Source organism: Nicotiana tabacum, chromosome 1 (assembly GCF_000715075.1).
Source record: "Nicotiana tabacum cultivar K326 chromosome 1, ASM71507v2, whole genome shotgun sequence".
Lineage (NCBI taxonomy): Eukaryota > Viridiplantae > Streptophyta > Magnoliopsida > Solanales > Solanaceae > Nicotiana > Nicotiana tabacum.
In genome coordinates this window covers 196752303-196775681 of record NC_134080.1, presented here as the reverse complement: position 1 = coordinate 196775681, position 23379 = coordinate 196752303, and the positions used below count along the sequence as shown (strand labels likewise).

The window sequence follows — 23379 nt, the reverse complement described above, 5'->3', positions numbered from 1 at the left end:
AGCCTAAGGTTCCAAAAATCTTCCAAATTTCGCTTTTGATCAAAAAGTCTATCAAACCACGTCTGAATGACCTGAAATTTTGTACACACATCCCAAATAATACAATGGACCTACTGCAGCTCCCAAAATTCGATTCCGACCCATATATCAAAATCTCACCTATCAACCGGAAAATGCCAAAATTTTAATTTCACCAATTCAAGCCTAAACCTACTACGAACCTCCAAAACATGTTCCGATCACACTACTAAGTCCCAAATCACCTCCCAAAGTTATCCGAACCGTCAGAACTCACATCCGAGCCCTTTAACACATAAGTCAACATCCAGTTGACTTTTTTAACTTAAGCTTACTCAAAAGAGACTAAGTGTCTCAAACCTTACCAAAACCTCTCAGAACCTGAGCCAACCAACCCAGTAACACATAATACAGCTGAACAAGGCAATAAGAAGCAGAAATGGAAAAAATGGAGCGGTAACTCATGAAATGACCGGTCGGGTCGTTACAGATATTGTCCTAACTGCTGAAGTTTATAAATTTGTAATCACTAAGGAGTGCCCAGAAAAACCTAAAAATGCTATTGATTAGTAGGTTAAGGCCTATGACAAATGGGTTAAGGCTGACGAGATGAAGAGATGTTGCATTCGTGCCTCTACGGAGAATGTTTTGCAATATCAACATCAGTCTATGGGGTCTGCGAATGATATGCTCGAAAGTGCCAAAGAGATTTTCCGTGAGCAAAATCGTTCAGCTAAGCAAACAACCATGAAAGCCCTTTTGAACACCAAGATGGCTGAAGGATCATCGGTCAGGGACCATGTTCTGAAGATGATGAGTCTTCTGAATGAACTGGAGGTCCTTGGAGCCGTGATTGATAAGGAGTCTCAAGTTGAGATGGTCCTGCAGACTCTGCCTGATAGTTTTCAACAGTTTCGCTTGAACTATAATATGAACAAAATGGATTTGTCACTAGCAAAATTGTTGAATGAGCTGCAAGCAACATAATCTATTATCAAACAACAAGCTCCAGTTGTGGCACTCAATGTTGAGAAAGCTTCGGTTTCTAAGTCTAAAGGCAGTAAGAAAAAGAAGAAGGTTCAAAAGGTTTTGGCACCTAGTGGTGCGGCTGGTGTGAAAAATCCCAATGCTATTATTGCAAACAAGATGGGCATCACAAGAAGCAATGCCCCTGCCTATCTAGCAAAGTTGAATAAGCAAGGTAATTCAAATTTAAATATCGTTGAAACTTATTTAGAGGTTGTTTCTACCATGTTTGTGTATGTAGATTCGGGAGCCATTAATCACATCTGCACTACTTTGCAGGGGTTTCAGGAAACGCGACGGCTAAGTGAGAATGAAGTTTGCGTTTTTCAAGCCAATGGAAAGCCAACACCAGCTTTAGCTTTAGGAGATATTAGAGTTTCGTTTAGTAGTCTAGAGTTTTAGTTTTAAAGGATGTTCTCTATGTACCTTCTATTAGAAGGAATTTGATTTTGGTTTCGAAAATAATGGATGCAGGTTATAATATTTATTTTGCTAATAACTCTGCTGTTATTAAGTTTAATAAATATATCTACACTGCTGCTAGAGTACATAACCTCTTTATTCTTGATATATTTCCTCATGTGCTACAGCAACCAAAAGAATTAAATAACATTAATTTGCCATATAAAAGAAAACGTATTTCTGAATTGAGTCAAACTTATTTGTGGCACTTACGTCTACGTCATATAAATCTAAATAGGATTTTAAGATTGGTATCTAATGTACCTTTGAGTACATTGAAAGTGGAGTCACTACAAACATGCGAATCCTATTTAGAAGGTAAAATGACCAAGAGACATTTTCCCTCAAAAGGAAATAGAGCCAACAATAAGCTAGAATTAATTCACTCTGATTTGTGTGACCCTATAAATATACAAGCAAGAGGTGGTTTTGAGTATTTGTGCCTTCCATAGATGATTACTCAAAATATGGATATATTTATCTGTTGCTTCGTAAGTCTGAATGCTTTGAGAAATCAAAGAATTTAAGACAGAAACGGAGAAACGACATGATAAACATATCAAAACATTGTGATCTGATCATGGTGGTGAATACCTTTCTGCGGAATTCATAAAGCACCTATCAAATAGTGGAATTACATCTCAATTATCTACCCCAGGAACACCACAATAAAATAGTGTGTCAGAAAGAAGAAATAGTACCCTTATGGAAATGGTTAGATCAATGTTAAGTTATTCCGATTTGCCTTCTTCCTTTTGGGGATATGCTTTAGAAACAACAAATTACATTTTAAATTTGGTTCCTTCAAAGTCAGTACCTTCAACTCCAGTAGAATTGTGGACTGGGCGCAAGCCAAGTTTGCGCCACATTCGGGTTTGGGGTTGTCTACCACATGTGCTGAAAGGGAAAGCGGATAAATTCGAATCAAGGACAGAATTGTGCATTTTATTGGATATTCAAAGGGAACTAAAGGCGGTTTGTTTTATTGTCCCAAAGAAAACAAGGTAATTATTACTGTATTGGGAAAAAACTGAATTTATATTAAAGATGATATGGCATGACACGTGGATTAGTTAAATGGTCAAAGCGCAACAATTGACTAAGAGGCACGGATGGAGACAGCGACGGGAAGAAGAATTTAAATAGGCACGAAACGACGTATAGATACGAGTCTCGTACCAATTTAAATTATTTACAGCCAACGGATTAGAAGGCATTGAAGACAAAGATCTGGTGACAGAAAGGAGTCCAAATTCATTATTAAATACTTGATACGTTACGAAATTGGTATTTAATAGGAATGATTGTATAACGGTTTATTTAATGTCATTTATTACTCATAATTATATCATTAAAGCTGAGGCTTCATTCCTTTACCTAGAATTATCTATAAAATGAAGAAGTATCATCATTTGTAAGGACACGGAATACTATTGAGAATTCATTGAAATACACAACTATTTGTTTTTTTACCATCATTCTCAAAAGTATTTTATTTTGTCTCCTGATTATCAGTAACCCGAATTTCTTTTTAGCTTTGACCAAAGACTCAGATTTTTGGTTAAACAAATTGGTTCCGTTACCGGGAATCTGATAATCTTTCCTTTTAAGCTATATCTTATCTATTGTCGTCACCATGTCAAACAACAACGCCGACAACAATAGTAATAACACATTGGGAAACCATGAGAATCAAATACATCAAAATCAAGATGACGTGGTTCCCTCTCCTCTAAATTCACCACGTCAATCTCGTGAAGGCACTCCTGTTACTGAATCTCGTGCTGATCAACAAGAGCAATCTGAACATTTTGAAGGAGTTACAACTGAAGCTTTGCAAAAGCTAATTGATGCACAGGTCGGCAAAGCTCTTCAGGCACTTGTTAGTCGATTGCCTGCTGCGCCACCCACACCAACTCCTAATAATAATACATTGGAGAATCCCCGTTCTGGTCTTGATAATTCTGGAAACGTAGCAACCCCCAGTGAACCACAGGAAGGGGGACCAGGTAATTTAAATAATTCATATTTGCAAAATTTAGTACTAACCTTGCAGAAACAGCTTAAGGAACAAAATGAGCGTATTGAACAAATCCCTGGAGTTCCGCCTGTAATAAAGGGAGTGGACATGGACAAATACTAACAACAACCATGGAAGCCTAGTGCTGCTCCCCTTCCAATTCCGAAAAAGTTCAAAATACCTGAAATCCCGAAATATGATGGTACTACAGACCCACGTGACCACGTGACTGCATTTACAACAGGCGTAAAAGGTAACGACTTGACCAAACAAGAAATTGAATCGGTATTGGTCAAGAAATTTGGAGAAACACTCACCAAGGGTGCATTAACCTGGTATTTTCTTTTATCTGAAAATTCTATTAATTCTTTTGCTGAGCTTGCAGATTCTTTTATTAAAGCACATTCGGGAGCACAAAAGGTTGAGAAAATAATGGAAGATATTTTCAAAATCAAACAAGGGGATTCGGAGCTGCTTAGAAACTTTGTTGATAGATTCCAGCGTGAAAGAATGACTCTACCTCGTGTGCCTGACAATTGGGCTGCTATAGCCTTTGCAAGTAATTTAAATGACAAAAGTTCTGAAGCCACGAGACGACTCAAAGAAAGCCTTCGAGAATTTCCTGCAACCACATGGAATGATGTTTACAACAGGTATAGCACGAAGCTGCGAATCGAAGAAGATATCGTACCTAAGCTTCATCATGAAGAAAGGGGCGGTACCCAAAGGTCAGAAACCGAAAAAAGATCAGGTAAAAATAGGTACGATCCATATATGGGACCTGCAGGAAAAGACACACGGTCGAAACAAGATAGCCAGCAATATGATAAAAAATCGAGGAACCGGGATTCTGGCTCTTCTTCAAAGTTCAGGAATGATCGGAACAGACAAGAATCGCGAGATGATGACAGGAGTTTAAAGGCACGATTCGGGGGATATAATTTTAATGTCTCTACCTCCAAGCTCGTAGCTGTTTTAAGAAGTATGGGAGATAAGGTACGGTGGCCAAAAGAGATGCGGTCAAATCCAAGTAGACGCAATCCGGATCATTGGTGCGAATTTCACAACGATCACGGGCACAAAACTTCAGAATGTAGATTCCTGCAGAGTGAAGTGGATCATTTATTGAAGCAAGGGTACCTCACTGAGTTATTTAGTGAGAAAGGAAAACAAGCTTATATGAAAAACAGACAAGAGCCACCACAACCTCCTTCACCCAAGAGGACAGTGAATGTCATAAGCGGGGGAGAAGATATTCACGGCATAACCTACACAGCCTCCAACAAGGTTTCTAAGGTAACGATTACACACGGGAAACGGGTGCGGCAGGTCCTTGAAAATGAAAGTATTTCGTTCGATGACGCAGATACCGAAGGAGTGACAACTCCACATAATGACGCACTGGTAATATCTTTACTTGTACATGATACTAATGTAAAACGAGTTTTGATTGATCCAGGGAGTTCTGTAAATATTATATTACTAAGGGTACTACGAGAAATGCAAGCTGAAGACAAAATGATACCCAAGGCGCACACCTTGACAGGCTTCGACAATTCAAGTGTAGTAACAAGAGGTGAAGTATTTCTAACAACTTTTGCTATGGGTGTTGTGAAGGAAACTAAATTTCAGGTAGTTGATATGGAAATGGCCTACAATATGATCATGGGGAGACCATGGATACACGATATGGATGTTGTCCCATCAACTCTAAATCAGGTTATTAAATTCCCATCACCATGGGAAATTTTCCAAATTCGTGGGGATCAGCAGATGGCTAGAAGTGTCAACGCTGTAACAAGTACGAGCACCGCAAATAAAGAAAAATAGCAATTACAGGAAACAGTTGAAGGTAAAAAAGATCAAACTTCAACTGAACAGGAAAAGACGGATTTGGACTCAAGACCTGACACAATTCAAGAACCTGAAGAAAATGAAAGCATCAAAACGACAATTGAAGAGCTTGAGGCAGTGATGTTATTTGATCAATGGCCTGAACGGAAGGTTTATGTCGGGGCCAATTTAAGCATGAACATGCGAGGTATGATAATCGAATTTTTAAAAGCTAACTTAGACTGCTTTGCTTGGTCCCACGCTGATATGACAGGGATACCACCAAATGTGATGACTCACAAACTCAATGAGGACCCTTCTTTCATACCAATAAAGCAAAAGAAACGGAAGCAAGGTGCCTTCAAGAACCAGGTGATTCAGGATGAAGTCCAAAAATTATTAAAAATCGGATCAATCCGTGAGGTAAAATATCCTACTTGGTTAGCTAACACGGTGGTTGTACCCAAGAAAAATGGTAAGTGGCGTGTTTGTGTAGATTATACCGATTTAAATAAAGCCTGTCCAAAAGATTCCTTTCCTTTACCGCATATAGACCAACTAATTGATGCAACCGCATGTCATGAACTTTTAAGTTTTTTAGATGCATACTCGGGATATAATAAAATTAAAATGGATCCTGGTGATAAAGAAAAAACTTCTTTCATCACAGACAGGGGACTTACTGTTATAAAGTAATGCCCTTTGGCCTAAAAAATGCTGGGGCAACCTATCAAAGGTTGGTCACCAAAATGTTCCAAGAACATTTAGGGAAAACAATGGAGGTATATATAGACGATATGCTCGTCAAAACCCAGCAATCTCATGATCATATTTCTCATCTATCTGTTACTTTTGAAATTTTGCGAAAATTTAATATGAAACTCAACCCAGAAAAATGTGAATTTGGAGTTGCATCAGGTAAGTGTTGGGTTTTCTTGTTTCTAATCGTGGTATTGAAGTGAATCCTTCTCAGATCAAAGCAATAGAAGAAATCCCTGATATCCTTACTAATAAAAAGGAAGTACAAAGATTAACGGGAAGAATTGCAGCTTTGGGGAGATTTATTTCCAAATCCTCAGAAAGGTGTTTTAAGTTTTTCTCTGCACTTAAAAAGCAAGATCATTTTGAATGGAATGAAGATTGTCAACAAGCCCTTAGAAATTTGAAAGCTTATTTGTCAAAACCACCATTGTTGGCAAAACCAAAGGTGGGGGAAAAACTTCTCATTTATCTGGCCGTATCTGAAGTCGCAGTGAGTGTTGTTTTAGTCCGCGAGGACCAAGGTAAACAATCTCCTATTTATTATGTAAGTAAGTCCTTATTGGAAGCTGAGACACGATACCCACAGCTAGAAAAATTAGCATTAGCTTTGATCATGGCATCTAGAAAATTAAGACCTTATTTTCAATGTCATCCCATTGTTGTAGTTACTGCTTTTCTGCTTCGAAATATTTTGCATAAACACGAACTTTCAGGAAGATTAGCAAAATGGGCTATAGAACTAAGTGAATATGAAGTTATTTATCAACCCAAGACCGCTACAAAATCTCAAGTACTAGCTGATTTCGTGGTTGATTTTAGCCAGGGGATGCATTTAGAAGCAGAAAAAGAATTACTAGTTTTTAATGGTACGAACCCGGGAACTTGGGGTTTATTCACTGACGGTTCATCTAATGTAAAAGGGGCAGACCTAGGAATAGTCCTCGTACCACCTGCGGGTGAGACCATTAGACAGGCTATAAAATGTCATTCTATAACTAACAATGAAGCAGAGTATGAGGCTGTAATTGCAGGTTTAGAATTGGCACGAGAACTCGGCATAACACAGATTATAATCAAGAGTGATTCTCAACTCGTGGTTAATCAGATGCTGGGGACTTATACAGCCAGAGAGTCACGAATGCAAGAATACCTCGCAAAGGTACGGGAGTTAATAAAGCAATTCCAAACTTGGAAAGTAGTGCAGATCCCAAGAGATGAGAATGTAGAGGCAGATGCTTTAGCAAATCTCGCATCCGCAGCAGACGTGGCAAACAATACAGATGCTTCAGTCATACATCTATTTCATTCCGTTCTTGAATCTGATAAAAACGAGGTAAATTTTAATCATCTAACATGGGATTGGAGAAACGAAATTATTGCCTTTTTACAGCACGGTACCGTGCCTAATGACAAAGGAAAGGCTCACGCGCTTCGCAAAAAAGCTGCACGATATTGTTTATATCAAGGAAATCTTTATCGAAATATGTTCGGCGGACCACTAGCAAGGTGTCTCGGACCCTCTCAAACCGAATATGTCATGAGAGAAGTACATGAAGGACATTGTGGGAATCACGCAGGAGGACGGTCATTGGTAAGAACGTTAATTCGCACAGGATATTATTGGCCTAAGATGGAAGAAGAGGCAACCAGTTTCGTGTCCAAATGTGATAAATGTCAAAGGTACGACAATAATATGCACAGACCAGCTGAGTTACTACATCCTGTTATAGCCCCATGGCCCTTTATGAAATGGGGAATGGATATCGTAGGTCCACTTCCACAAGCAAAAGGTCAGGTAAAATTTCTACTTGTACTTACAGATTATTTCACTAAATGGGTAGAAGCAGGGGCATTTAAACAGGTACGAGAAAAAGAAGTTAAAGACTTCATATGGCGAAATATAATATGCCGCTTTGGAGTACCAAAGGAGATCGTGTGTGACAATGGACCACAATTCATTGGAGCTCAAATCACAAAATTTCTTCGAAGTTGGCAGATCAAAAGAATAACGTCTACGCCATATCATCCAGTAGGGAATGGACAAGCGGAATCCACAAACAAGGTCATTATCAATAACTTGAAAAAGAGGTTACAAGATTCAAAAGGTAATTGGCCTGAGGTGTTACCTGGAGTATTATGGGCTTATCGTACAACGACCAAAACAGAATTTTCAATGGTTTATGGTACGGAAGCCTTAATTCCAGTTGAAATAGGTGAGCCAAGCACATGATACGATCAGGCAACGGAGGAATCTAATAATGAAGAGATGCGGGTTAGCCTAGATTTACTTGAAGGGAGAAGAGAAGCTGCTTTGATAAGGATGGCAGCACAAAAGCAAGTAATAGAACGATATTACAATAGGAAAGCACGCCTCAGATTTTTCAAAATTGGGGACTTCGTGCTTAAAAAGGTGTTCCAATCTGCAAAGGCTGCTAACTCAGGAAAGCTAAGTCCAACATGGGAAGGACCGTACAAAGTCCGTGGCATTGCGGGAAAAGGAGCATACCAGTTGGAGACAATGGATGGTAAAGTTTTACCCTCACATTGGAATGCTGTCCACTTAAAAAGATATTACTTTTGAGAAAGTACCTACGGTCAGGTATCATCATGTTAAAATTTCTCTCTTGGTTTATTAATATTTTACTAACGATTTTAGATGCTAGGCAAAATATCCTAACTCGTGCCAAATGATGAGTCACAACCTGCAAGGCAAAATGGAGTATTCTTAAATTCCTAGCCCAGGGTTACAATTAATCTGATGGAAATACACACGAGTTAGGCGGTCTTCATCTATAATCGCACCTTCGGGTCCCGCATATCTTTCTGTTTCAGGAAAAAGGGAAAAGGTAAAAGAAATAAACAAGTGCTCGAGGCTTCATACTTCACCGCTCAAACACTTGGGGGACTACAATACTGTACACAGATACGTGTAGAAATGCAGATACGCAGATACGAATATCGAACGATAGAAGTCAAGTGTTGAGAAAAAATTACGAAATCTTCAGCATTCATGAGAACAATAGAGTCATCTCTCAAACTCATAAACAAAGTCACCTCTCAAACCCTTCTTAATATGTAAAGATAGGGTCATGACTATGTACTGAAACAGGTTATGAAGAAAAACCTTGTTTATTTTATGTTATGTACAAATCTGTTACAAGAAAAACAGTTACGAGAAAGTTGTAGATGTATTGTAATACATGTAACAGTCAAACACTTGTTAAAAGTTTATGAATAAAAACTTGCCAAAGTTGTTTCATAAAAAACGTGTGTTTTCCTATTTCTTTCATCGTATTATAACACCATTATGAAGTTGAGACGTCTTCTTCATTAAGTGTCGATAAAATAAAAGGGCTCTCTTTTATAAGCCTCATGTTGATATTCCATGAGAAGAATCGTAAAGCATTTTAAAAGGATAAAAATGCTAAGCTATTCCATGAGTCCTAGATAAACAGGCAAGAATAGAATATGCAGAAGTGCCGATAAAACTTTTTTTTTAAACAAAAAACTAAGTACAAACTTAGTCAACTAAGCATTTGTTTTTACAAATGCCCCATTATGTTAACTGGGGACTTCATCAAAAGATCCTTTACAACAATTTCATTTTTAGCTAGTCACTGAAGGGTTTGGAGCATCAGAAGTTTCACCCTCGGAAGCAGGAATTGTAATCCCAATTGCTGCAGTAGTCACTTTTTCATTTAAAAGTTCTTCTGTTCCAGGAACTTCAAGTGCAGGAGAAGGAGTATCAGTAGACTGTTGGCTTTTCTCGATGGTATCTACGACTTTGGCCAGTTCAGACTGCAAGTCAAAACCTTCTTGAGCAGCTTCCGTCAAAGCATCACGGCGAGATTTCAGGAAAGCCCAACTCACCTCTATGTTGAAGTTTTCCTCTAGAAGTCCATATTCCTTTTCCCACATAGCAAGATCGTTTTTTAAGATTTGGTGCTCAGCTAAATGGGAATCAAGGGAAGCTTCAAGAGAGGCATGAGAACTCTTCAAGGTATGAATCTCGTCAGAAGAGGTCTGTAAGTCAGCCTGAGCTTGAGTCAAGCTTTGCACTAACTCTCCTGCATACTCTTCCTTCTTAGCCAAAAGTGCCTTCAGCTCCCTAACTTCTTCACTAGCCTTGGATAATTGTTCTGACAAAGAGCATTCCAAAAGCTCTTTGTCTCTTTTCAATTGGCTTGAAGAAGCTTTGGCAGTTGCCAGTTCAGAAGTTAAAACACGGTTTTGCTGCTCCAGGAGATTTTTATTTTCTTGCAACTCCTCTATGGTCCCTTGAGCATTCTCAAACTGTTCCTTCCAATTGGTTGCTTCAAGCTGGGCTCCCCTAGCTATTTCTTCGGCCTCGTAGACAGTCTTTTCAGACTCACGGGCTTTTCTTTCCAGAAGGGAAATTCTTCCCATTAATTCCGTGCCAATAAGGTTAGCCTACAGAGACAACTCATAGAAATGAGAGATTGAAGATAATTAAAAAAACTTGTTGGTAAGAAGAAAAAATACCTTCAAAGTAGAATGAATTATGTCATTCATCAGAGTTAAGCAGCTATGGCTCTCCATCTTCTTCTTCTCGATATCTCCAATTAGGGGCTCGAGCCAAACATCGGCTCTACCAGTCTTCCTCAAGAGGCTATGATTGGCAGGAACTTCCAGAGTAACACTTCTCATAGTCATACTTCCACTGCTAGAACCCGTCTCTGTATGATGAACAGAGGGAAGAGGAGCAATGGAAGGAATGGAAGGAGAAGATGTAGAAACAAGAATGGAAGGAGAAGATGTAGAAACCAACGCAGGAGCGGAAGCAGGTGCAATAGAAACTGCCAAGGGAACAGACATAGGAGCGGTAGAAACTGGCAAAAGAACGGAAGTCGCCAAAACTGGTAAAGAAATACTTACGGTTGGCAGAGGAATGGAGGAAATAGGAACAAATGAGGAAAGATGAGCTTCATCAAAAACAGGGCCGAGCTCGCCACTCCCGAAACCACTGTCAAAAAGATGCTGAATTGACTCATTATTATCTCTTGGTTCGGTGTCCTCGTCAGAATGAATCAAAACAGGCTCGGTGGTGGAGGTTCGAGCATGAGTGTTTTCAATTTCATCATCAATGATTATTCGCCTCCTGACCCTTGGCCTGGTAATTAGGGAGGTACCCTCTTCTTCTTCTTCAGAACTTTCCTTTATAGCTTTCCTTTTTGGCAGCAAGACTCGAGCCTTATCCAAATCAAGAGCAGCATTCGCAGACATGCGAATGGCCATAGCTACTTCAGCCGTCATTCCTCTAATGCCAAATCCTGATTAAAGGATGGATATACATGATCAAAGTTGAGGAAAAATGCTTAACATGTAAAAAAAAAGACATATAAAAAGGGGGATACCATGTGTTTTGACCTTCCAGCCATGTAAGAAAGAAATTGATTTTCAAGTTCTTTGCTCCCTAGAAGCAATCTTCAAAAGTGAGTCTACCCAACCACGGAAGTTGGGAATAGGTTCCATATCTCCCATGGTTGCTACAAAAAACCAAGAAGAGACGAGGTTAAAAACAAAATTTCTTTTGAAATTCTCAAAAGTAGGTACGATAAATAAAAGGAAACCTACGTTCAAAATTCCACTTCTCAGAGAAGGGAATATTTGTTTCGCCAATCAAGTCCACCGTACGAAAAACAACGTAACGGATATACCATCCACGATCTTTGTCATCTTCAGGATTTACCAAAACTTTTTTGCTCCTTGCAGTTAAGGTAAAAACCCCATGGCGTATTAAGTTAGGATGGTACAATGAATGAGGTGAGAAAAGGTGAAATTGACATTGGCTTTGGAGGATAAATATCTCAAACAAGCCACTGTTCTCCACACTAATGGACCGATTTGGGCCAAACAAATTGTAAAGAAACGATAAAAATCGAGAATAACTGGGTCAATCGGAGGATTAAAACCTAAAGTGAAATGGTAAGTATAAACAGAAGAATACCCACTTCTAAAGGAGGAAATTCTTTGATTTGGGGAAGGAATTGACATTCGGAGACTATCCTTCCAGTTACAATCTTTTCTTATGGTGGGGATTGTAAGCTCGGTTACTATTGTGGGGTAAGTATCGGCTTTTTCTAAATTTGCAATTTGTTTTTGAAGAGACGTTTTGTCACTTTCAAAAGACAAATCGCTGGGAACTATTTCATCAACTGAGGGTTCTTGAGAAGAATCAAGAATTTCCCTACTTTTAGAAGAAGGGGCCTTTGGGATAGAACTCCTTGAAGAAGAACCAGAGGAGCCGCCTCGAGTAGATTCTAACCCTGTTCGAAGCCTACCTCCTCCGCCTCTTCTGTGTCTAACAGGGGCGTTGGGGAATTGATCTAGAATTGGAACTTTTTTACGGTTAGGGTTTGAAGAAGGCATTGTTAAGAAGGAAGTGTGTGCTGAAGATTTGTGAAGAAGACAAAGGAAGAAAAAGTTATGTGTAAAATGGGAACCGTCAACCTTAGAAGTGTAATGATGGAAAGCCTATAATAAAGGCAGCTATCACTTCGTAAATAGTGAGAATGAAGAAGTCTCGAAAAAGGGTGTGAATAGCGGAATCAATTAGAAAATGACACATGGGCAGAGCATTAAATGGAAAAGACTACTGAGGCGTTAATACTGTCATGAGCGTTAATTGTGGCAAAAATTCCTTTTTCATGAAGATACACTTCCCAAATATTTAATTGATAAATAAATGAAAAGTGGGGGGGACTATCTGTATTGGGAAAAAACTGAATTTATATTAAAGATGATGTGGCATGACACGTGGATTAGTTAAATGGTCAAAGCGCAACAATTGACTAAGAGGCACGGATGGAGACAGCCACGGGAAGAAGAATTTAAATAGGCACGAGACGACGTATAGATACGAGTCTCGTACCAATTTAAATTATTTACAGCCAACGGATTAGAAGGCATTGAAGACAAAGATCTGATGACAGAAAGGAGTCCAAATTCATTATTAAATACTTGATACGTTACGAAATTGGTATTTAATAGGAATGATTGTATAACGGTTTATTTAATGTCATTTATTACTCATAATTATATCATTAAAGCTGAGGCTTCATTCCTTTACCTAGAATTATCTATAAAAGGAAGAAGTATCATCATTTGTAAGGACACAGAATACTATTGAGAATTCATTGAAATACACAACTATTTGTTTTTTTTACCATCATTCTCAAAAGTATTTTATTTTGTCTCCTGATTATCAGTAACCCGAATTTCTTTTTAGCTTTGACCAAAGACTCAGATTTTTGGTTAAACAATTACGACAAATGCCAGATTTTTAGAAGAGGACTATTTAACGAACCATATTCCTTGAAGTAAACTAGTTTTACAGGAATTAAATAATGGAGTAACTAAAAACTCATCTCTAGAAAGTATCCAGAAGCCAATATTGACATACCACTGCATTATAGTAGTGGGAGAAATGTCAACATGAAGCAGATTGCACAAGAGCAATTGCCTAACATCTCACTACTCGAAAGTAGTGGGAGTAATGTTGAGCAACTTCAGATTGTTGAACAACCTGAAATTGTTCTGCAGGCTGCACTCCAGGAAGAAGTTAATGATATCCCAGCACCGCAAGGTGTGAAGGATAACATTGAGGCTTCAGTTCCAGAAAATGATGTTGTGATTCAACAACAAAATCAGCCTCCACTTGTAGTGACTAGTCGTAGTGGGAGAATTATTAGAAAATCTCTCCGGTTTGTGCTCTTGGGAGAATCTTATGATAGAATCCCTAAAGAGCCTAATACATAACCTATTAATTACGACGAAGCACTACAAGATATAGATGCTGATAAATGGGTTGATGCTATAAAATCTGAAATGGACTCCATGTACTCCAATCAAGTTTGGGATCTTGTAGAACCACCCACTGGAGTCAAACCCATTGGTTGTGGATGGATCTATAAGAAAAAGAGAGTAGTGGATGGAAAAGTGCAAACTTTTAAAGCTAGGCTTGTTGCAAAATGGTTTACTCAAAAAGAAGGGATCGATTATGAGGAAACCTTTTCGCCAGTAGCCATGCTTAAATCCATTAGGATTCTCTTATCCATTGCTGCTCATTACGATTATGAGATCTGGAAAATGGATGTCAAGACGTCTTTTCTAAATGGAAGTCTTGATGAGTGCATCTATATTGCATAACCAGTTGGTTTCATTAAAATTGGCAATGAGCACATGTTGTGTAAATTAAAGAAATCCATTTATGGATTGAAACAAGCTTCTAGGGCATGGAATACGTTTTTTGATGCATCAGTTAAAACCTTCGGTTTTGATCAATGTGAAAATGAGTCTTGTGTCTATAAGAAGTGGAATGGAGATAAAGTTATATTTTTGATTTTGTACGTAGATGATATTTTGCTCATAGAAAATAATGTGAGCATGTTGAATTTAGTAAAGGAATGGTCGTCCTCACGTTTAGATATGAAAGACTTGGGACAGGCAGCATATATCTTTGGGATCAGGCTTATGCGAGATCATAAGCAGAGGATATTAGGCTTGTCCCAAGCACTTTATATTGATACTATTCTCACCAGGTTTAGCATGCAAGATTCCAAGAAAGGGTTTCTCCCTTTTAGACATGGAATCTCTCTGTCAAAAGATCAGTCCCTAAAAACGACTGATGAGATAGAAAAGATGAAGGCGGTCCCTTATGCTTCTGCTGTAGGGAGTCTTATGTATGCTATGCTATGTACTAGACCTGACATCTGCTTTGCCATTGGCATGGTTAGTAGAATTCAGTCTAGCCTTGGTCGAGAACACTGGACTGCTGTTAAGCATATAATCAAGTACTTGAAAAGTACTAGGGATTATATGTTGTTGTATCTCTCAGGAGATCTTGCACCCATTGGCTATACTGATTCAGATTTCCAGTCAGATAAAGACTCTTAAAAATCTACCTCAGAATATGTTTTTACCTTAGGAGGTGGAGCTATAAGTTGGAGGATCATCAAGCAATCATGTGTTGCTGATTCCACCATGGAAGCCGAATATGTGGCTGCATCTGAGGCAGCTAAAGAGGTTGTTTGGCTCAGGAACTTTCCGAAAGAGCTTAATGTGGTTCCTTCGGTTCAAGCACCGATTCTACTTTATTGTGACAATAGTGGTGCAGTTGCAAACTCGAAGGAACCAAGAAGCCCTAAAGGAGTAAGCATATTGAGCATAAGTATTACTTAATTCGGGACATAACTCAGAGAGGTGATGCAAGAGTGTTGAAGATTGCGTCAGAGGACAATTTGGCAGACCCGTTTACAAAGAGCTTGACACAGAAGATTTTAGACAAACATGTAGAAGGAATGGGTGTTAGAATAGTAGACGCATGGTTATGAGTCTAAGTAGGAGATTGTTGAGATATACTATTAACCGTGCGGTTTAGACATAGTATTATATTTTATTCTTTATGGAACAATTGTTGATTTAATTTATTCAATTCAATAAAGTATTATTTTAAATAGATCATTTATTACATGTGTGTCCTTTTAGTTATGTAGTAGACAATTTAGTGTATGGAGTCTTAGCTCATGCACAAAAGATTAAATTGTTGCTTCTCGTAATTAATAAACTATGTTCACAATCAAAGATATTGTTGGACAAAATATCTTGATGATTGTAGCACAAGATTATAGTATAATTTGTCTTGATTATGGGAGTAGTTTAACTCCAAATTCTTGTGCTAGTATACTCAGTGTATATTGAATGGAGCAAGTAGAGAAAAGATATTTTTGTATTGAATATATAAAATATTTTCTCTAATTCATTAAATGAGATTATACTCCTAATCTTGATATAATTATTATGATTAATGTAATTTGTTTATTGTTTTGATTTATCAAAAGGTACGACTCTATTCAGAGTTAGTGTATGCCTAATAGATTGGACAATAACGAATAACATTTGTGAATAATAATTAGTTGATAGAATCCATGACTCGGTTTTGAGTTTGATGATACCCTTTTATGTAAGCTTATAAGTTTTCATGTGAAAACCCGGCAGGTGGATTTTGTATCCGTCACATGAAATAGTTTAAACGGAATTGTAAAGGACTTAATTAGTTGATTAAATTAAATTTTCAGTGATTTAATTTAATTAACTGGTATTTGAGATCTTAACATGAGGAGTTAAAATAAGTGTTACTGAATTTTTGAAATTTATATTGAGGAGTTCAGTTGTAGTTTTTTTGTAGAATAAATTGCAATTAATTATAGTAAGAATTAATTTATGTTAATTTCGAATTAATGCTATAATTGGTACCCTCTTATTATTTCTGTGGTCCTTGCTATACCTAGTAAAAACCTGGACAAGACTTGGATAAAAAGTGACTAGGGAGAAAAGTCATCTAATAGAGTTGGAGTAGGATTCTACTTGTAGAAGCAGAATCCTACACATTTTTGGAGCATAATTTCGGCCTAAAGTAACTCTGTTAAAGCAAGACTAATTTCACGCAATAACTCACCTTTTAGAGTTGTATTGTTCTTGCCCACCCAAAAGCAAAATCGTCCAAAGGTTTTACTAGGCATATAACAGAAGACTGCAGCCCTGGATTCTTACTGTTTAGAAGATTTGTGCAACGATTTCAAGAGGTTAGTGCTTCTAATCTTGTTATTATTGCGTTGAATAGTTTACATATATTTTATGTCTGAATTGTATGCTTGCTTCCGCTGCGCATGTTCTAACGGAAGTCACAATTATATATAGCAGGCTTAATTAGTATGTACCATATATAGATCCTTTAGCATATACCACTGTTGGTTATATTTATGAAACTTCAGGAGGTATCATTATTTTTCTTTTTATCAAACACCTCTTGTCATTGAGGAATGGCTGAGCTGTGGCCAGGCTTTGTTTCACTGTAATTGTGCTATTGTCGATGGGTTGGGGAACTGTATGTTGACAGATGACTTGATGGAAGCAGATGTTAATAGTGCGGAGATCATGTTCCCCCGGTCGACGGGGGCCAACATATACAGGTGGAACTAAGCCTGGAGGCAGATTCGGGATATGAAATTTACGGGTTCCTTAAGTTTTTATATACAATAATAGCTGCTTTTATAATCAAATATTTAGTAAATTTCGAAATATATACAAAGGTTTGGAAAAATTTATTGGGTACAAGCTAGGTCCAGAGACGGACCTATGTTATAAAGATAGGGTCACCGGCACTCGAGACAAAAATTTCATGTATACATATATATCTTTAGAAAATAGTGACGCAGTAATAGTGACACCCTATATACAAAGCAGATTTTGATTAAATAAAAGAGTATACTACGACCTTCAAATCCTGGTCCGCCGCTAGCTAGGTCCCCCTAAAACAGTGTGAACACTCATTGTTTTGATACTCAATACTCACTGACTCGTTCATCCTTAGAGCCTGGTAGGGTCAGAGCAAGAACAGCTGTGAATTTGTTTGTTTTGATAACATAATCTTATTGATAAGTACAATGCTTTTCAAATATGTTTCAGAATTGAATACAAAACATGAAAGATATCTAACTCCGATATAAAATGAGAGATGGTAAATATAGTAGTAGTCTACATCCCCAGGAGTCTTATTTTTCTAAACCACATGGCCAACAAATTAAATTAAAGTTCCATTATTGGTTTAGTTCAGACAAGAAGAGTCATCAGGATCTACTGTGTGAATTTGGTCGTGCATGTCAAAAGCTAAATCACTCGAACATCACTTTTATATCACGAAAGTCGCTAAATTATTTGTTGTAATTATAAATTCTCTCAACTTTGCCTGAGTATTACTCAAACCATCTTATTTGTTTCCTTTTAGTGACATTTTGTAGTATTTAGACAATCACTTATGAAGAAGTTGTTGGAGAAAGCTCTGAACTACTAGAATTTGTTTTTTATCTTTCTCGGAATAATTGAGAAAGAGTCATGATAAAGTTCCATTAGTGGCATGAAAAGTGAGAACTCTCTCAATCTCTATGAAAAAAAATGGCCGGTCATGATTATTGATGATTCACTTTTTAGTTACGAAAAAGAGTTTAGTGGTGAAATTTGGATAAAGTTTGATAACTTGTTCTGTTACAAAAAATAGTTTAATAATTTTGATACACTAAAGTAAAAGTTAAATGATAATTCATGAAACTAAATTGCGGATAAGCCATAAAACTATCAAATCAAAAAACCGACTTGGTTCACGTTTATTTTACATTCCCTCTTATAGGATAGTCTTCTGCCGGATACAACTCCTTTCTATTTTCTATTATCTCCATTCCCCCAAGTCCTACTTGGATGGATGACACATATTTCCTTTTAATATTAGTGGTGTAGATTCAATTAACTAAAAATGGGTCTAAACCATGGGTAATGTGATATATATTTCCATATATTTACTCCCTTTTTTTTGGCCATCCCACAATTCTAACAAAATAAAAAGGATATAACTGTATCTTCTTGTCACGACCCCAATGTTTAACCAGAAAATAGGAATTTTGGTCAAAGCGTAATTTTAGAAGAATTCGGGTTACTGATAATCAAATAATGAAATAATTATGTAATAAGAAAAGAAAAATTGGACTGAGAAGTAGCCGAGTAAGCAATATAAAGCAATGTAGATAAGTATATTCCCATAATAATCAGTGTGTCCATACAAATGTTATCCCCCCTCCTTTTATAGCTGTTTCTAAGTACTACGTTTCTTTCCTTTCATAATAGAGCCATTTTGAGCAATTAATGATATTAATGAAACGTTATAATTGGCAATCGTAACTGTTTCGTGAAGATTCCATAACGTTCCTCATCATTTATGCTCATTAATTGCAGATATTACGTACCTGTACTTTTTGCTATCTTGGTTCATTCTTCTGGTGTCTCTTAAAATATCAAGAGACCCGAGTAACTGTTCCTTCTTGTTTTCTTGAACCTTTGCCCGTACATATTAAGACCCGCGTCTTTTTGAGTACTATTTGCTAGCTGTCACTCTTATATTAATCCACGTGTCTTGACATGTCAGCCACATAATTAATTCCAAATGCTAAGTCGATTTTCCCCAATACAGATAGTCCCCCCATTTGCCATTTATTCAACAATTGAATATTTCGGAAACTCATTAAAGCGGGAATTTTTGCCGCTGTTCTCACATACCATTATACCTTTTCCTGAACTGACGCTTCGCATGTCACTTCCATTTAATGCATGTACACATGATGGCTTTTGATTGGTTCTGCAGTTCTTCAGCGTCTTTTAAGGCTTTTTTACGGATGCATCAATCACAAAGTGACAGTTTTCATAATGACGTTTCCATCATTACCTTTTTGTTTGACGGTTGCTTCTGAGTATAAATATACCCTTTGCCTTTTCTTTCACGAAAAAGTTTCTCATACTTTGCCATTCAACCTTTTCTTCACCTTCGTATAGCTATGTATTCTTCAAACCTTGATCCTCAAAAGGTCCTTATCGTAGATGAACTCCCCCCTGCTCCTACCAGAAGCATGAGAGGTGGTAGGCTACGTAGTTTAGAATCAGTCTCCATTCGAGGTTCTTCTCCTCAACCTAGTTCTACTCCTCCATCGTCTTCTAGAACTAGGACTTCTGTTTCGCATAGGTCTTCAGCTAGAAGCAGGGATTCCAACGAGCCGATTCGTGAACCTATAGTAGACGAGAGTATCCTCGCTGAGCTTTCTTTTTATATTGATAGAGAGTCGAATAGAAATCAGGTTTCCTCTATGTCCTCTCATGATCATGCTGATGTTTATCCTTCACAGATTACTGAAGGTTTGATCTCTGTTGTTCGTAGGGATTGTCATTGGAAGTTTGATTTCCTAATTCTGATCCCTAATGCAAATCAAAAGATCACTTCTTTCAAAGATGGCTTTTCTTTTGTGTACACATATCCCTTTACATTAGACTTTAGACCTCCTATTGATCCAGTCATTATTGAATTCTGTCGCTTCTTCAATGTGTGTTTAGGACAAATTGACCCTATTGTATGGAGGGTTGTTGCATGCTTAAGGTATTTGGCCAATTTGGCTCAGTTGCCTTTCACCTTCTACCATTTAATCCACCTTTATTCTCCGAAATTATTCCATCATGGAATTTTAACTCTAGTGGCGAGGAGTAAGAGGGTTTTAGTTAGCCCCGAGGACGATAAAGATCGTGGCTGGTACGCCCGATTTGTTGCTGCTCCTACAAAAGTGTTAGTAGGTGAAGAAATATTCTCGTCCCTGAGAAGTGGAACTTTGCACGTAAGTTTTCTTTACAACTTCCTCTTTTTTTAAGAGTTTATACTTCCCGTAACTGTTTTATTTTTCTTTTTCAGCAACCATGGAACTATTGAAGAGATTCCCAATTTTCATGGTTGTGTAAAAAATTTGTTGAGAATTGCTTTGATGGAAGTAAGGTCTTGGAAGTACCTTTCGAATAGGTTTGGCTGGAAGGTTAAGACTCATGGTAAAACTTTTTATTTTCTCCATTCTTTTCCCTTTGACTACTCTATCTTTAGAATTTATTAACCTTTCTTTTTATCAGGGTTTGCTATTCGAGGAGTGAGTGCTGAGTCAATCGCAGTGTCTACAATTTCCTTGGAAAGAGATCAAGAGACAATCTTGAGTTCTTCATCGAAAAGAAAGGTTGATAGACTACAAGATTCTGAAGATGAAGAGGAGCGGGATGGAGGCTCTTTAGTGCGTAAACCGCGGTCTAGAAGACGCGTCATTTCGGAAGACGAAGCTACTCCTCCTCCTCGTTCTATTTTAGTGATCGAACCTATTGAAGCCACTTTAGTATGTTCTGATGAAGAGACGCTTGTGGCACCCCATGACTCTACTGAGCACATCTTTTCACGTAGGTTTGACAATGAAAATTTTGACTTGGTTTCTAAGGAAACACCTCTTGCTTCCTTTCCAATGTTAGTTCCAATGGAATCTCATGTGCCTATTCCCCCGTTGATGTTCCTGCTCAACCCGAAGCTATTATAACTTCTTCAACCGTTCCTGATACCAATACTTCTCGTCATGAAATTGGTTCTTCAAGTGGTAGCAGGGCAATGAAGAAAATTACCATTGAGGTTCTTGTTGATGGTAATCTTCTGAAGAAGTCGGGCCAAGCTTATGTATGGCTAAAACCCTTGATAGGTCCAGTGGAAAAGTCAAAACTGGAGAGTCACAGTTCTTTGACTTGGATTAACGACATTGTGCAATCATCATTGAAGGTATAGGCTTCCCTTTTTACCTAACATAATTTCCCTTTACTAGAATTCTCATCCTTTTTTATGTAGATTAATCTCATCGGTACGGAGATGATGAAAAGGGTTTCCCATACGGAGCAACTGATGCATGACTATCAGATTGAGGCTGATAATTGGAAAGAACAATATAAAAGTCTTCAGCTTGAGATGGAAGTTTTAGAGGAGAATAAATGTACCTTGGAGCAACACATAAAAGTCATGGCAGCGGAGCTAGAAATTAAGAAAGCCTCTTCCAACCAGGCAGGCAAGGACAAACACCTTCTTGAGTCATCTTTTGCTGAACAACTCTCTAAGGCAACAGAAGAGATCAGAGGTCTAAAAGCCTTGCTAGATGAGAAAGAAGTTTATGCAAGTGAGCTTGTTCAAATGCTCACTCAAGCCCAAAAAGACCTTTGAGTGTCCACCGATAAAGTTAGGTTTTTGGAGAGTTCGCTTGCCCCGTTACAGGCTTCTTATGATGCTGCTTTAGCTAAGAGAGAAGAGCTCAAGGCCGCTATTGAAGCAAGTTGGGCCATTTTGAACACCCGCTATGATACTCTTATGGAGGTAAGCTAGGAAGGTTTTAACTTGGACGTTGAGTTAGCAAAGATTAAGGAGACAATTAAAAAAACTCAGCAAAGCCAAAGTTTTTCTTCACCCATGGCTGATTCTCCCGAAATTGTTGAAGCTAATCCTGGCGTAGTAGATGTCCCAGCTCCTTCTGATCAAGTTGATCCTTCTGCTTTTGATGATGCCATCTTGAATACTGGTTCAGAATCTGCTCTATAGTGAAAGTTTAATTGTGAAGTTACTAGATTTTTTTTGTTTTGTTGGTGAACAATTGGTGGTTTTACCCCTGGTCCCATTTAGGGGTAATATTTTTTGGTAACATCATTCCTCCAGTCCTTTTCGGGGGTTTATAATGACAATTAGGTTAGGACTAAGTTCATACTTAGTTTTAACTAAGTTATTTAAGATATGTAAAAGTTTGTGCTCAACTTTTATGATACCTTTGATTTGAATTTCTATTTTACTCTTTTAGTGGTTTGCCCTTGATTTTTCCTTTTAAGTTTAAGGCTTTGTTTTCCACTTCAATTGAATACGCGGGTTTTTGTTTTACCCTTTTAACTTTTGCATTTAAAAATGCTTAGCTAATTTCATGACTTATTTGAATCAAGCATGAATTATAAAAGAGGGCTCTTTTATATACGACACTTAATGAAGAAGATGTCTCAACTTCATAATGGTGTAAACATACGAAAGGAGAAATAGGAACACACATGTTTCTTGGAATAACTTTGAGAAAAGTTTTATTTCATTCGAACTGAGTAATACCTTACATGTATTTAAGTATCTTCTATAACTCTTCCGTAACTGTTTTCTTTACAATAGATTTGTAAAAAAGAAAATTCAAGGGTTTCTTTATGACCCATGCCTAAATACTGCCTTTAACCTAAACATTCGTAAGATTTTGAAATCTACATCCACGGGTGTACTCTTCACAGGTTTTTGAATTGGGCTTGCATTTTTGGCTCGTGATTTTGCTCTGAACATGATATTTGTTGAGTAGACTTTAGGATTGACTTGAAATTTAATTGTTTCAGCCTTTATTTCCTTCCTTATACATATATTATATGTATATTATATAGTCCCCCAAGTGTTTGAGCTTTGAAGTATGGAATCTCGAGCACTTGATTATTCCTTCCATGCGGTCCTTTTCATGAAAAGAAAAAAAATATGGGACTCGGAGGTATAATTTAGATGAAGACTGCTTAACCCATTATATTTCCATCAGAATAGTTGTAACCCTAGACCGGGAATTATGTTTCTTCCGCGTGTCTTTCAGGTCTAATTTCATCGTTTGGTGTGGTCTAGCTTTTTGCCTATCATCTAAAATTTTTAGTATAACTTTAAAAATTCAAAAATAAACATTGTAAGTGGGGATACCTGACTGTTGGTATTTCCTTCCCTTAGAAATAGTACTTCTTCAGATGAACAACATTCCAACTTGACGGCAGAATCTTGTCATCCATGGTTTCAAGCTCATGTGCAC

At 37.6% G+C, this 23379-nt stretch overlaps 2 protein-coding genes across 2 annotated transcripts; one reads left to right on the top strand and one right to left on the bottom strand.

Annotated features, from left to right (window-relative positions):
• Window positions 1-627: 627 nt before the first annotated feature.
• Window positions 628-1005, top strand: LOC142164617 (uncharacterized). Its single transcript, XM_075222745.1, has one exon. The coding sequence runs from the start codon at window positions 628-630 to the stop codon at window positions 1003-1005; it is 378 nt and encodes a 125-aa protein (XP_075078846.1).
• An 8593-nt stretch (window positions 1006-9598) lies between these two features.
• LOC142181977 (uncharacterized) lies at window positions 9599-15948 on the bottom strand. The gene is made up of 3 exons (XM_075255706.1): window positions 11497-15948; window positions 10625-11412; window positions 9599-10552 (listed from the first exon to the last, which is right to left on the bottom strand). The coding sequence occupies exons 2-3, from the start codon at window positions 11393-11395 to the stop codon at window positions 9728-9730; spliced, it is 1596 nt and encodes a 531-aa protein (XP_075111807.1). The 5' UTR covers window positions 11396-11412; window positions 11497-15948; the 3' UTR covers window positions 9599-9727.
• Between the last annotated feature and the right edge of the window lie 7431 nt (window positions 15949-23379).

Bases quoted from the DNA above. Each gene is read 5' to 3' on its own strand.
- LOC142164617 (XM_075222745.1), top strand. From the start codon at position 628: ATGAAGAGATGTTGCATTCGTGCCTCTACGGAGAATGTTTTGCAATAT.
- LOC142181977 (XM_075255706.1), bottom strand. From the start codon at position 11,395: ATGACGGCTGAAGTAGCTATGGCCATTCGCATGTCTGCGAATGCTGCT. The intron at 10,553-10,624 runs GTATTTTTTCTT...TTGTCTCTGTAG, and splicing joins TAATTCATTCTACTTTGAAG to GCTAACCTTATTGGCACGGA.